Source organism: Vanellus vanellus (genome assembly GCF_965231255.1).
Source record: "Vanellus vanellus genome assembly, chromosome: 1".
Lineage (NCBI taxonomy): Eukaryota > Metazoa > Chordata > Aves > Charadriiformes > Charadriidae > Vanellus > Vanellus vanellus.
This window is the reverse complement of record NC_138905.1, coordinates 210,960,317-210,975,652: the sequence shown is the minus strand read 5'-3', so window position 1 is coordinate 210,975,652 and position 15,336 is coordinate 210,960,317. Positions and strand designations below refer to the sequence as shown.

At 41.2% G+C, this 15,336-nt stretch overlaps 1 protein-coding gene across 1 annotated transcript in view; it reads left to right on the top strand.

Moving 5' to 3' along the window:
* Positions 1 to 4,508: 4,508 nt before the first annotated feature.
* Positions 4,509 to 15,336, top strand: part of CEP295 (centrosomal protein 295) — a 47,731-nt gene continuing 36,903 nt past the window's right edge. The window contains exons 1-5 of the mRNA XM_082493298.1: positions 4,509 to 4,525; positions 6,217 to 6,341; positions 7,520 to 7,720; positions 8,948 to 9,072; positions 9,911 to 10,004. Of these exons, the coding sequence (XP_082349424.1) occupies positions 6,243 to 6,341; positions 7,520 to 7,720; positions 8,948 to 9,072; positions 9,911 to 10,004 (519 nt within the window). The 5' untranslated portion in view covers positions 4,509 to 4,525; positions 6,217 to 6,242. The remainder of the gene's footprint in view (positions 4,526 to 6,216; positions 6,342 to 7,519; positions 7,721 to 8,947; positions 9,073 to 9,910; positions 10,005 to 15,336) is intronic.

The following is a 15,336-nucleotide window of genomic DNA, read 5'->3' as shown; positions in this document are numbered from 1 at the left end:
ATGTTCAGTATAGTTTCTGAAATTGAATAAAAGTTGATATTACAAGAAGAAACAAAGGAAGGTTAGCCAAACAAGATATGGCACAGTAGTTGAGAAAAGCTGGCAGAGACCAGCTGTAAAATTACTGGACTGAGCATAATTGGCCTATTTGTGTGTGTAGTTACTATGAAAATTCAATGTATGGTTCCAATATATTTCAGAAGGCTGAACACAGATTACAAGAATGTTAGCAAATGAATGCACACACACCAAGTTTTTCTTGTAGAATTCTGCATACCCTGGCATCACCAAGTAGTTAGGCACACCGGTTCTGAGGACATGCAGCAGCGTAGCTGCACAAGGCTCCTTTTTGTCTGTAAAAACCTGAATCCGGCTCACTTCTCTTGGCTTCAAGCTTTGGGAGAGAATTTGAGAGCCCATTTTAAAATGACGCTACGTAGCACTATGGGTCATTCATAAATAATAAGCTCCTTAAGCACTTGGTGCTGCTATTACCATCCCAAGGCTGGTTGTTTTCCAGACACCCAAACCATTAAGCTGGGCTAAGGACACTGGGTGAAGTCCCAGGGACATTGGTGACAGAGCATGGGCATTGCTTAAGGTTGCCGGTGGTTCCTTAATAAGAGCTTCTGGACTAGCATTGTAAGAAAGCATGCATTTTTTTTTTTCTGTAAGACAACTCCATTTATTTCTAAAACCAGATCTGAATTTACAGCCATTTCTTTGTCTTTCCATGACAATAATTTTAGGATGTACATTGTATTACATTTAATTACATGTAATTATCCTTTTGCCAGCCACTTAGCTTTTTATGCCTCATATTTTACTCTTTTTTTCTTTTAACTGTAGCATCTTTTTATGACTAGAAGCTGCAAGCTGAGAATTTATACAGGCACAGCTCTGGATACAGTTGCTTTGGTACTGGAAAGCGTAGCTTTGCAGCCATCTATTACATGTGATGGAGTATAATAACGAAAGCTACCCTTCCACATCTGTCAAGAAAATTTATCTCCAAATCAGTCTCAGGCCGAGACTATTATAGGCTGTGCTTGCACGGGCTGACCACAGTAGATTAGTCAGTCTCAAAAATAAAGATTAGCCCTTTTTCCTTGTTAGAAAACTTCATCAATGTTTGCAAAGCTTACATGTAAAAAACACACTTAATGCAAACTATTTAACAAAAGCACTTTGCATTTTTTGGAAACTGGAGGACTACAAACCTTTGTAAAACTACATCCTGTTAGTTCCTGGCAGTCATGATAATTAGATGTCCAGTGTCAGGTGCTGAAAGAAATAAAACAGCATGGGAGAAGCAATCACGGATCAAGCCAAAATGAACCACAGGGAAACATTTAAGACCATATGATAATGTGGTATGTGACATTGAGGAATACTGAATGCAGAGAAAGGCCAATTCAAACTGAGAGAAGTTCTCATTTCAGTCAGATACTTCAGTAATCAGCAAGGAGGAGACAAGAAATAGGAACCTGCTTTGCTGTCTAATGAGGTGTTAGAAGACTCGGGGCGGGGGGTGTAGTGTCTGAATGTGGCACTTTCTTTAAAGCTCTTTCTTCAGAGGCTTTCAAGGAGAATACTTAATTCTTGCAGGGTGCCAAGTCCTGCACAAGGGTGAGCTATCAGGTGGTTGTACTGTTCCATTACTGGATCTCAGAAAAACCTATAAAACCAGTGCTTCCCTGCTGAAGATGCAGAAAAGGCTGCAAGGTCATCCTTCCCCTGTGAGAGCAAGAGAAAAAAGCAGCCAGTTAAGAATTTCTAATGAAGAAATGAGCAAGTGCTCCTGTATGGCAGTAAGAGGTACAGGTTACATATGCTGAGCTGCTCAACCTGCCTACAAGGCAAGGAGTCTGTTCTCTCAGGGCAGACGAAGGCAAATCCAGTCTCACTAATCTTACATCCAGACTTCACAGTCCCATGGAGCACACCAAGACAACATGCCTGTGCCAGCATCTCTTGCAGTGGTTCACCTGCTGATGGAATAAACATCCTCTGTGATCGGGAAGTACGGACAGCCCCACTCTCAGAAGCCATTTTCTGGGACAGTAGAAGGCCCATGCTGTGATCTGAGCTCCTGACCGCATACTACAGGCCACCTCAGCAATGGACTTCACAGTCATATAACCGCTCTTCAAACGCATGATTTCTTTTAAATCTGTGTTTTCACATAGATTCACACTGCAAGACATTTTTTATATATGGAAAGCATTCTGTTCCTGAAAATAAATTCAGATTTTCCCCCAACAGTCTTGGAAATTTGTAGATAACTCCTCCAAGTATCATTCTTTTCCCCCCAGGAGAAATGTGACCAGTAACTGAAGCACAGCGGAGCCATTATCTCCAGTTTTATATATGTCTGGCTAGATGCACAGATACTGTTGCATCACTAGTCACCTTTTATAAAAGGAACACATTCTACTTCACAAGGGCAAAGAATTAATGCAGGCCTGTAATACTGTGATTCTAACAGGTGTAGTAAAAAGTAGAACACATCACAGTATTAAAATGACTGTTTGCCAAATCTGTGTTTTTCAGTGTATGTATATAAATTAAGTGGTAGCAGAAATAATTCTGCAATACATTTACTAGAAAACACCCTTGAAACAAAATTCTTACCCAGCATGTGTAGGTTTCCTACTATCCCTTTTTTTCCAATAGTATAATTGAAGAGCATACACTTGACCTCTTTCACATTTTATAAGTAGAGGATTCTAAAATCTATAATCTCAATTACTCTCTTAATAGACTGTCTTCAATTTTTTTTTTACCTGTTGACCTGTGGGATAAAGCTATTTAGAAGAGATGTTATTGTGGAGAGCACTGCCATAATGAAAATGCTAAAGGACAAAAAAATCCAATAAGGAGACTGGGAAACACATTTGAAAGCACACTGCTCACATTTAACTTATTCAGTATGCATACTGTGAAGCATCTGGGTGTCTTTAAAATACAATCAGGTATTAACTTGGTACCAGCTATTACAGTCAGCAGTTTGCAGCAAGTTGCAAGCACTTGACAGAAAGCAAATTATCTCCCTAACGGATCCCATAGCACAGAAGTCTGTGAATAAGAAGGTGTTTCAGCAGCAAAATGCTGAAGGCAGGGAAGAAATCACGTTCAGCTGCTACATTACCTCTTCTTCCTATGCTGATGCCTTTTGTTTTGCAATCCTGGATTTGTTTTGTAATCCTGGATTTGTTTTGTATATCCCCTGTGTGGTCATGCATCTGCATGCACCAAACTGCTAAGTTTTACCAAGTAATCTCAGCCCTTCTGGTTTCAGCCCTGTAAGGCACAACATGGTAGTTAGCTCCTAGTACAAAATTGGGTTTTTTCCTTTTTCTAGAAGAAACTACCACAGAAAGTAGCTATATTTTGCAGTCATGTTTCAGTGTGAGGCAACCAATTGTCTCCTTTGTCCCTGATCGGTTGTAAGTCATAAGCATTTCTTCCATTTTTGCAGCAGCAGCAGTTCAGGCCCTGGAAACATAGTCAATGCAAAGAAACAGTCCAGCATAGCCTCTCTTGCTTCATCCTTACACATGGCAGAACTGTTTCTCTCAACGTGAATAACAAGTTTTTGCTCAGTTTTGTGATCCTCATAAATCGAGGCTATCAGGTGACTCCACTTTCAAATCCCAACTGCTGCAAGTCTCACGCATCTGATAAACGGTCCCCTTTTAGAAAGAAAATGAAAACACAAGGATGAAAGCAAAGAAGCAAACGGGTGTTGCATCAGACTTACAAGGAGCAGAGATCAGTTAAAAAAGGTTTATAAAAGAATGATTGGCACTAGTTATGAGGTTGAGGCAGCAGCACAGATGCGCTCTCTGTAGGAGCGACCTGGCCAGTCGCGTGCGAGCCCAGGAGACGGGCAGTGCAGCACTACCAGTGTCCAGGGGCACTGTCAGAGCCCACGTTTACTCCTGCCCCTCACACAGTGCATCCAAAGACAGCGTTGAACAAGGCAGTTACACAGAGGTAAAAGTCATGAGGTAAAAGTGGCTTTAGTGCTTGGAAACTCCGACTGCGGTCTACGGGCGTAGTGCTGTGAGAAAATCATGATAATAAACCCCTTCAGGTACATACCGAGATCACTTGATTAAGCGGGCAAAACATTAGCCCATTTAAACCAGTCCTTGGGAAGGGCCTAACTGAAAACTGAGTCCCTGACGGGGAGGGAGCCAAACGCCTCCCTGGCCCCCAGCGCCCATTTTATGTTCGCCGCGTTCGGCCTCAGCGGCCAGTCACAGCTTTCCGCGGTTCCCATTGGTCACCGGCAGGCGGGGGCGGGGCAGGGCGGCCGGCCAGCGCATGCGAGTCTGCCGTGAGGCCGGCGCGGCCGGGCGGTGTGGCGGCGAGGGGTACGGGGACTGGTGCGCATGCGCGGAGGGCCGGGCCCGCCCCGCCGTGGTGCTGTGTTTCCCGCTGCGCTCGCAGTAATTGGCTACTCGGGGTGAACGTTGGAGGTGACGCAGCTATTGGAGGCAGTTGTTGGAGGCAGCGGGTAGGTGCGGGCGGTCCCGCTGTGGGGGGAAGGAGGGGGCTTTCTTCCCGCCTTCGGGCTCCTGGGGCTGGTTGAGGGCGTACTCGCGTTTCTCTTCCCTCCGCATCTTCCCCTCACCTTGGGCTGCCCGAGCGGCCCCGCGGCCTGCTGGGCAGAGCTCGTTGGCGGTGGGGCTCTCCCAGGGGGCTCCCGCCTGCTCCAGCCTCCTCACCGCCGCCCGCCTCGGGCCTGGGCCCCCGGCCGGAGAGCTGCGCTCCCCTTACCTTTGAACTGCTGGTTCTCCTCCCGGGCTGTGGAGAGGTGCTTTGGCTTAGCCGTCCCGGGCGGGGTAGCGGGAGGTGGTAACGTTGCTTACAGGACCCTCTAGTGCAGTGTTCCCGGGGAAGGCTGGCTTAGTTTTAGCTGTCGTGTATTTACTGATTGCTTTGTACTACAACTGAATCTGTGCGCGTGTACTTCACAGTGGCGTTTGCATTATCTGCTTTTGCTCTTATCCTTTAAGTGTTACATCTTTCAGCTTTGTCTTGCTCATCCTCTAAGTTTTCCTTTCTTGGGGCGGAAACGTAGTCGTCTGCTCCTTGATTATGTGTATTGATAAACTTCTGTTTGTACCTCATCGGCTGAATAAGGGAAGGCTATCAGGAACCGTCATATTCTATTTATCCTGTAACGAATCTGGGATTTATTGGCTTAATAACCCTGTATGAAAAGCGTTTTATGGATAATTATTTCGTTTTTACACTTCACCTGATTTCTTTAGAGTTTTGTTATTTTTTTATTACTTACGATACTGAAAAGAAATCTTCTCAAGTGTAACATGTTGGTTAAATTGTTAGTGCTACATGGATTGTTCACTCGTAATAAGCTTTTGATTTTTAGAACTAAACAGTGACTTTTGAAAATATCTGTTGGTTTCTTCTGGGGCAGTATTTTCAGGGATACAAATATTTGAAGATCCAATAAAGATTTATGTTTTGGGGGGCACTTTTGGACTAGGCTGCAAATCAGGCTGAAAAAGTCTTTTTGCTGAGGAGGTGAAAGTTATAATTGCAAGCAAAACAGGAAGCAGTCTGTACAACCAGCAGATCCTGGTTCCACAGTAAAATCCACAGAGAAAGGTCATTTGAAATGGCTGCTTAAGAAAACTCAAATAAAAAATGGTCAGTGAGCAATTTTAGTGTTAGAGTGAAATTCTTGGCATGGAGACTGTTGTTGGAGTTTCATAGACAAAAAAGAAAAAACCTTGGACTGTAGTCAGAAATGTTAACAAACTCAGTATCTTATAACTGTTATGAAAATATTTCAGTACAAATCACCGAAGTGACCAGCCTGCTTTACCGTGTGGTGTGGGTTTCAGTAGTGGTGGGTTTTGTTTTCATCTTCCCAGGAGTGGAATGGTGTTTGCTACTCACTTTGCAGATGTGCCTGTCTGGTCCACAGTGTAGAATGTGAATGTAATACTGTTGCAGAGTTTGCTACATAAGCATAATAGTTCAAAAGCACTACAGTTTGTGACTATGACAAAAATGGTGCCAATGTTGTTGAATGCAGTTTGAACAGATGTAAACAGTTGTAGCTAACACTCCTAGATACCATGATAGATATTGCCATAATCTTACAAATCTGTTTTTTATAGCTGGTTTACCTATATCATTTATGCATAATTTCTGTTTTTCATGTTGTTCTCATAGAAGTTGATCATTCAGCATTTCCAAAGATGAAGAGGAAAGTTGGGAAATTGAGGCTTAGTCCTAATGAAGAAACTATGCTTCTGAAAGAAGAATATGAAAGAAGAAGAAAACTGAGGCTACAGCAAGTATGCTTGTATTTTTGCACGTTGTGTATTTCATTTAACGATATAACAAATAATTTAGGAAAATTAACTGAAAAATTATTTCATGTAAACTAAATTTCAAGGTCATAATATTGTATATTAGGTTTCTATTTACTTTATGAATTATTCTCCTTTTCTCATGTTTATTTACTACTAAGTGCGTATTTTGCTTGTGATGCTTTCTCTGTTTGTTAGATTCACTTTGGCATCTGTTCCAGAATCTCTTCTTCCCTGCCAGCTTCACGGTATCTACCATTCTTATCTGGCTGTGAACATGCAGTTGTCTCTTTTCTGCTGGTGTGTCACTTGTGTGAAGATTCAAACCTCTTACAGTGTTCCAGGTGTTTTCACAGTGATCATGCAGAAGAAATAAGACACCTACTGCTAATACAGAACTTTGCAGCTTTCCACTAGATGAACTGAACTGCTACAGTATGTCATAGCTCTAAGTGCTTTAAGTACTTCTCCTTTTAAAATGTCTGAGCAGAGTATGTTTATGCGCTTCAGAATACGTCTGTTCATCATCTCATCTTTCTTCCATTTTTGTTCTGTTGACCTGCTGTTAGGACACAGAGCTATTTCTCCCTTTCTCTTCTTACTCTTTTCTTAGCCTTCCTCTGCTTTGTCCTGCACAAGCTGTTCAGGTCTTTCACATCTTCAAAAAATATATATCTTCAAGACATTTACTGTGTACTAATCTTTCACCACTCCTGGGTTTCTTTTCTTGATATGTTTTTCTCTTTGGCAAAGAGAATTTTACTGACAAAGTGGAAAACAAAAACTTAGTAAACAAATTGTAATTTATCAGTGCAGTTGCTGATTTTCTGTAAGCCATGTTACATTGTAATAGGGGCTTTAATAAATTATTGTGTTGTATTTTTGGAGGGAAGAATATTCCAAGCAGTTTTTGCAATTTTGTTTTGTATGTTGCTGTTTGGACTTTAACTGAAACATTTAGCTAAGATTAAATTTATTATTTAATATATTAATTTGGCAAAAGGGTAATGGCACCTTTAAAGTATTTTCTGGACAGGTTGTTAACGGAATAGTAGATGAGATGGAAAGCTGAAAGGAGGGTAGAACATGTTGTAGAAAGACTTTCTGCAAAAAATATTGTGGGTTTTTAAGTTGCTGACAAAACATAAATGCTGTTTTTACAGGTTAGAGAGCAACAGAAGTATATCGCCTTGCAGATAAGACAGAAAGTAAAGCAGAGGAGAGAAGAACAGCTACATAAGCTAGAGGAGGCACTGAGAGCTGAATGGCAGAAAGCACAGGATCAAAAGATGAAAGCTTTAGAAAAACTGTATTTATCAAGCTTAAGAGCAATTGGTGAGGGTCACCGACGAGCCAAGGAGAACGTAAGTGAAACAGCTGAATTTTATTGTCAGGGAAATTCTTGATGTTCTAGAAATACCGAGATTGCTGTCTGGTCTTCTATATTCTTGATCTTTCAGTCCTAATATCTAAACCAAACATTTCTAAGAAGTTTGCATTCTTAAAAAAAAAAAAAGTTATATACTTTTTTTTTGCAGATATCTTTCCAAAAAACCAGGATTAAATGGTCTAGCAGACCTATCTGCTAAGGTTTTTGCTATGCAAACTCTTAAAAATATTTTATGTTGAATTGCACACATATATGGTAGTGTATGTCTGTACTTTACTAAATCGCACATGATGAATCATTGTCTCAAGTATGCCAGTAATATAGTAACTTTTTTCTCTACCGTATAACAGTATCTTTTCTATGGTTAAGAAAATACACCTTTTTTTTTTTCCTATTCAGTCCTCAAGTGACATGGAAAATCTTGGTAAAGGCTTCAGAGGCCTTTGCCTAGACTGCAAACTGATGTCACTTCTTAATTCTGCACCTATAAACTATTTTCACTTTCTTTAAAATCCTGTAAGTTGTGTAGGCTCTCTTAAGTAGTTGGGTAGAAATTTTCTGTAGATTTGACTCTGAACCAGGTTTATGGAAGTCAGCCATGCCACAGATTTCTTGCATGACTTTTTCAGACTAGCTTACTTCCTGAGTTAGTCAGGCTTTTTAACCTTTTATAGCATTATACTTTTCTATGTCTCAGTGTCTTTAACTTCTTTGTTAAGGTCCTTTCTGATGCTAGGATGGATGAATTTGTGGAAAACTCTGTTACCGATGCCATAGGAACAGTGAACTAATTATGAAGACATGTTTATGTTGATACACAGTTATTGTAATTAATCAATGAAAAGTAGTAATTTACTTTCTCTGTACAGTCTAGTCAGCATTTGCTACAATGTGTTAAGCATATTTATATTACTCTCTTTATCAAAGAGATGCAGAGAGAAGCTAAGTTTTCCTTGGCCAGTGTAACCAAATATTGACATGGAATGTGGCAGATTTGGTGCTGTTGGTGGTAAAGAAGAAGAAAATAAACATGGAAGAGAAGGAAAAATTATTTTTTAGAGTATTTTTACTCTAATACAGCAGAAAGTAATTTTGAGCTTGTGATTGTTACCAGCAGTACTTAATTTGACATATCACACTGATAGTATGAGAAGAGAGTAAAAAACCCTGTATTAAGTGCTTGCAATGTTTTGTTGTTAAGGAACCTGACTTAGAAGCTCTGGCAAAGCAAGCAGAGGAAAGGAAACAAAAAGCAGAGAAGAGACATAGGAAAGCCCTGAAAGAGCAGAAGTACCAAAAAGAAAAATTACTTCGTGAGCAAGCCCGGTATACAATAGTTATCTTGTTTTATTAAGCATAGAATGCATTTTACAATGTCACAAGGTGTTTCTTGCTTGGAGCTTTTTCAATCTTTGAAAGTTTATGGGTTAGTGAATTAATGCTTGTGGACAAAGCTTGTGGATTTTGCTAAGAATTGTATTTTTAAAACAAAGACAAAAATGTCAACTATACAAGCTGGCTTTCTAGACTCTCAATGACTGGGGAGTCTTTCATCTCTATATTGCTATTTTCAGTCTATATTGTTGACTGACAGCTATTCAGTGACATAGGAAATGAAATGTTCTCAGGCCAGTTCCTGATGGAGAGTTACCCAATTGAAAAAAATGACCTATTGCATTTGCCATGGTTTTCCTTCTTAGCGTTTTGGGTTTCCTTAAGCAGATTGGACCAAACTTGAGTGGGCATGAAAAATTACCTGTGTGCTCTTGGGGATGGTTGTGCTTGAGTAGAGCTGAGACCTATTGATTAAATACTTGGTTATCTCCACACTTGAGCAATTAAAATATGTTGAAGTGCTTTCTGAAAATTTAAGTGAAAAGCAGAGATTTTGCTTTGTTCTTTAGAAGCTTGTGTGTGTTAACATTTTTGCATTACTTCAAGAAATTTAATTTTCCAGTGCTGCCTTCCAGCATAAGTTCTGTTGACTTTTCAGTGTGCTTGCCCATCCCTGTCTCCCAAACATTCAATTTGGGTACATCTGTGTCTGTATTTTTAGGTTTGCCTTTTATTTTGCGCAGTGTTGCCATTGCTGCTTGGATAATTTTCCTTCTGTCTTCTTTTTTGTGTGTTTTTTTTTGGTTTGGTTTCCCTCCTCCCCCTGAAGACGAACAAATGCACGTAAACATGCTCTGGAAGTGGAAAGGCAAAGAGCAGCCAAAGTTGCAAGTCTGCCACCTCCTCCGCCACGTCCTCTTGAGGTGTGTATCCATGATGTGATAGTGATTACAATTTCAGGGTGCCATATAACATAATGATATATTTGTTGGTTTGGCTCCTCACTACAAAATATCCGAAATTGGTATTTGCATAATATAAGGAGAGTGGTTCAGCAAAAATCAAGAAAATTAATGAATTATGTATTAGTATACTTCTTACTACTGAGCTTTGGTATTTGTTTATTTCTGATCACTTGTTATGTGTGGATTTTATTTCTTGTCATCTGAGATCTTATTTTTGTGGTTAATGTGTCTTTTAAACTTTATCATGATCTGTTTTTCATTTCATAGCCACAGTGGTATTAAACTCTGCAGTGATCTCTCTCAGCATGTACACGCCATCTCAACCTCCTGTCATAATGATGCAGTAGTAGCATTTTGTTCAGTTCTGTAATAAGGATAGTTCTGCCTTTTTAGATGTGCTTTTTGGTTTTGTTGTTGTTGGGTCTTTACTCCAATTTATTTGTTTCTTGTAGGGGATATTAAATGTAGGGTAAGCTGTTTAATTTTGATAGAAAACCTGTAGCTAATGCTATTGGGGAGGAAAGTAGGTAACAACCATATTTTTAATTCTATGCCGTGCCCTTTTTAGGGGGAGATTTTGTAATTCCTTCATGCTTCTTTGATTTCAGAGAGATTCTGCATAGGTCTAGAATTTAGTGTAGGATTGCAGATCTGAACTGCAGGAAGAACATTATATGCATTTTTACTTTGGAGTTAACTTTTAGTAAATTTAATTTATCAGAAATTCATTAATGCAGAGCTTAAGTTGCCTTATGTATTGTTGTGCTGTTTCAGGCTGTCAGGTTCAGGGATATTCAGATCACTGACAAGAAAAGAAAGGATTAAGGTATACTAGTCCCTCTCGGAGCCAGTGACGTTATCAAAGCTTTTCCCAGTTACATCCAGTATGTTATGTAAAGGTTAGTGTGTTGGATGATGAGGTTTGGTGCTGACGTATCTAGAAAAATTGAGTAAGGTTTGACCCTTGCAATTTTCACAATTATTAGAAGGGGTGCCTTTATACTTTGCTTTGTATCTTTGGGGTTTTATCCCTGGTAGCCCAAGGATTTTCTTATTGTGGAAGATGGTTATGAGTGAGGGTTAAAGCAAGTTGTTGTAAAGGAGTGGTAAAGTTAGGGGTTATTTCTGGTGAAGTATATGCAGTATTGGAATTTAGAACGGATGGAATAAGGTCCTGTATGGTACAGTTCAGATAAAGCTGAACAAAGCTGTGTGGACAAAGCTGTTTGAAGGCAAAGGTGCCCAGGATAGCTGGTCAGCATTCAGGGACTGCTTCTACCAAGCTCAAGATCAGAGCATCCCGACACGTAGGAAGTCAAGGAAGGGAGCCAGGAGACCTCTGTGGCTAAACAGGGAACTGCTTGGCAAGCTCAAGTGGAAGAAGAGAGTTTATAGATCATGGAAGGAGGCGCTGACCGCTTGGGAGGAGTACAGGGCTGCTGTCAGGGGATGTAGAGAGGCAACTAGGAAAGCTAAGGCCTCCTTAGAGTTAAACCTGGCAAGAGGGGTCAAGGACAACAGGAAGAGCTTTTTCAAATACATGGCAGATAAAACTAACACCAGAGGCAATGTAGGCCCACTACTGAATGGGGTGGGTGCCCTGGTGACAGAAGATACAGAGAAGGCAGAACTACTGAATGCCTTCTTTGTCTCTGTCTACTCTGTCGGGGGCTGTCCTGAGGAGTCCTGTTCTGCTGAGACCCCAGATGAAGATGAAGTCAAGTCAATGGATGAGTTTGCCTTAGTTGATGAGGACTGGGTCAGAGACCAGTTAAGCAACCTGGACATCCATAAATCAATGGGTCCAGATGGGATGCACCCGCGGGTGCTGAAGGAGCTGTCTGAAGTCATTGCTGGACCACTCTCCACCATCTTTACCAAGTCTTGGGAAACGGGCGAGGTGCCTGAGGACTGGAGGAAAGCAAATGTCACTCCAGTCTTCAAAAAGGGCAAGAAGGAGGACCCGGGTAACTGTAGACCGGTCAGCCTCACCTCCATCCCTGGGAAACTGATGGAACAGCTTATCCTTGGTGCCCTCTCAAGGCATATCAAGGATAAGAGGGTTATTAGGGGCAGTCAGCATGGCTTTTCCAAGGGGAAGTCATGCTTGACCAACCTCATAGCCTTTTATGAGGAAATAACCAGGTGGATGGATGATGGCAGAGCGGTAGATGTGGTCTACCTTGACTTCAGTAAAGCATTTGACACGGTCTCCCACAGCATCCTCATGGCTAAACTGAGGAAGTGTGGACTGGATGACCGGATAATTAGGTGGACTGCGAACTGGCTGAAGGAGAGAAGCCAGAGAGTCGTAGTCAATGGGGCAGAGTCCAGTTGGAGGCCGGTAACCAGCGGAGTGCCTCAAGGGTCGGTACTGGGGCCCATATTATTCAATATATTCATCAATGATTTAGATGAGGGAATTGAGTGTACTATCAGCAAGTTTGCTGATGACACTAAGCTAGGAGGAGTGGCTGACACGCCAGAGGGCTGTGCTGCCATCCAGAGAGACTTGGACAGGCTGGAGATTTGGGCAGGGAATAACTTAATGAAATACAACAAGGGAAAGTGTAGGGTCCTACATCTGGGCAGAAACAACCCCAGGTTCCAGTATAGGATGGGGAGCTACGTGTTAGAGAGCAGTGTAGAGGAAAGGGACCTGGGGGTCCTGGTGGACAGCAGGATGACCATGAGCCAGCACTGTGCCCTTGTGGCCAAGAAGGCCAATGGCATCCTGGGCTGTATTAGAAGGGGGGTGGTTAGCAGATCGAGAGAGGTCCTCCTTCCCCTCTACTCTGCCCTGGTGAGACCGCATCTGGAATATTGTGTCCAGTTCTGGGCCCCTCAGTTCAAGAAGGACAGAGAGCTGCTGGAGAGAGTCCAGCGTAGGGCAACTAAGATGATTAAGGGAGTGGAGCATCTCCCTTATGAGGAAAGACTGAGGGAGCTGGGTCTCTTTAGTTTGGAGAAGAGGAGACTGAGGGGTGATCTTATTAGCGTTTATAAATATATAAAGGGGGAATGTCATGAGGATGGAGCCAGGCTCTTCTCAGTAGCGACCAATGATAGGACAAGGGGTAATGGATTCAAGCTGGAACACAAGAGGTTCCACTTAAATTTGAGAAGAAACTTCTTCTCAGTGAGGGTGACAGAGCACTGGAACAGGCTGCCCAGGGAAGTTGTGGAGTCTCCTTCTCTGGAGACATTCAAAACTTGCCTGGACGCCTTCCTGTGCAACCTCGTCTAGGTGTTCCTGCTCCGACAGGGGGATTGGACTAGATGATCTTTTGAGGTCCCTTCCAATCCCTAGCATACTGTGATACTGTGACACTTTCATGCTGCTCTTTTACATTGTGCCATGTAACGTGTTCACGGTGTCTCTGCTGTAGAGCAGATGAAGGCTGGATCAGTTAAAACTTTGACTCTGCATTTCCTAGTTTTCAGATGCTTGTGTTGCTCTGTTTGGCGTTGTTGGAAAAGCATGAGATGCTGCAGCATTGCTTTCTGGTAACTTTTGCAGTTTAGGTTGTGTTTTTGTGTTGTTTTCTATTAAAAAAAAAAAAACAACAACAACCAAACAAACAAACAAAAAAAACAAACAAAAAAACAAACCACACGCCAAAAAATGCCCCAAAACAAGCAAACAAAATACCAAACCCCAAACAAGTTTCTATTTGGTGACCGAAAGTCAGCTGTGTTTAACATACATATTTGTAGATGATATAACAGCTAAAAAGACACAGTACTAGGCGTAGTACTACATAATACTTTTCATCTAACAACCTCAGTAATGCATCTCTCTCTCCATTTTACAAATGCAGAATTTTGTTCTTATTCTTTAGTCTTTTTTCACCAGGGCAAGCAAGAAGACTGTTCAGGTTTCCTCAGGCTCTGGTACAATTGCATTTGTGATTGTGTTGGATGACAGGTCTGGGTTGGTACCCTGTTTAAGAATTGCAGAATTATAACTTCCTTTCCTGAAATATTACATTGAGTGCATTTCCACCTGGGAACAAATGTCCTTTACTCACCTTTTCAGCAACCATGATTTTGGTTGTTAGCAGAGATTGCAAACATTTGATTTTCTACAATACGTGGGTTTTGTTTCTTTTAATAAGTTCATGCTCTGATAATGGCAAATTGAATCAACGATTCTGCAGACAAGTTGGGTTTTTCTTGAGGAAAGAGGTTGTACTGCATTGTTTAAATATAGCACAATGTGTCAGTATTATCCATGTAAAGACTAGCTGACTTTGAGCCTTTTCCTAGTTTTCGTATCTGTATGGATTTTAATCCTTTTGTCATAGGCCTATGCTGCTGGGAGGTCACAGGGTGAAGAATAAAGTTATTTTCTTGGAAGAGTAACTGGGTGCCATGTACTGCATTGGGTAAATCTTAAATAATTGAAAGATCAGAATTATTAGGGCTGTGGTTTATTCGTAGTTCTGTATAGAGGGAGAAAGCAAAATACGTTAACTGTCAGTTTCAGGGGGGAAGAATCTGGGGCTTTGTCTTGCAAATGTGTTACTTAAGCAGTGAATTTGAATTGCTTAACTTTACTCTAAATCCTTTGAATTACAGCAAATTACAAGGTCATCTGCATAAGCATGCTTATTTTCTTGAATCAATTTACATAAAGAGCTTATTAAACATAACTGTAATCATAATCTGATGCTCTGTTGCAGTAACAATTGAATAAAATTTCATGAAATGGAGCTAGGGCAGTGTCGTTCATTGCAGGATTACTTAGAATATAAACATTTTCTGAAGATACTCCTACTATTATTACCTTACCCAGTTACAAAAGAAGTGGTTTTACTCTAGATATATTGTCATAATCAAGTTTAATTCTCAGACGGATGGCTTTTAATAACTGAGACCTTATTTAGTTAGACCAACTGTTAAGTTACTGTTATGGTTTGAGAAACACACAACAATTTATCGTTGTTTAGACAATCATTCTATTCTCCTGATGACCCCTCCCCACTCAGGAAAGGGAAGGGGGGGGAGGGGGGACAAGGAAACCTGGGAGCTGAAGTATAAACAGATTTAATAGAGTAAGATTAGATAATTAACATTAATAGCACTAAAGAACCAATACTGATCCCGATACCAATACAGAATATGCAAATATTATACTCAGCCAATTTTATCAGTAGGAAGCTCTACACTTCCAACCGTGGACAGTAAATGTCAGACACTGCAAGCGCTAGAGCTTCGGGAGGAAGGAAAGGCCTCAGGAGTCCAGCACTGGGGCACAAAGTTCTCAGAATCGCAGCCATCAAGGGAG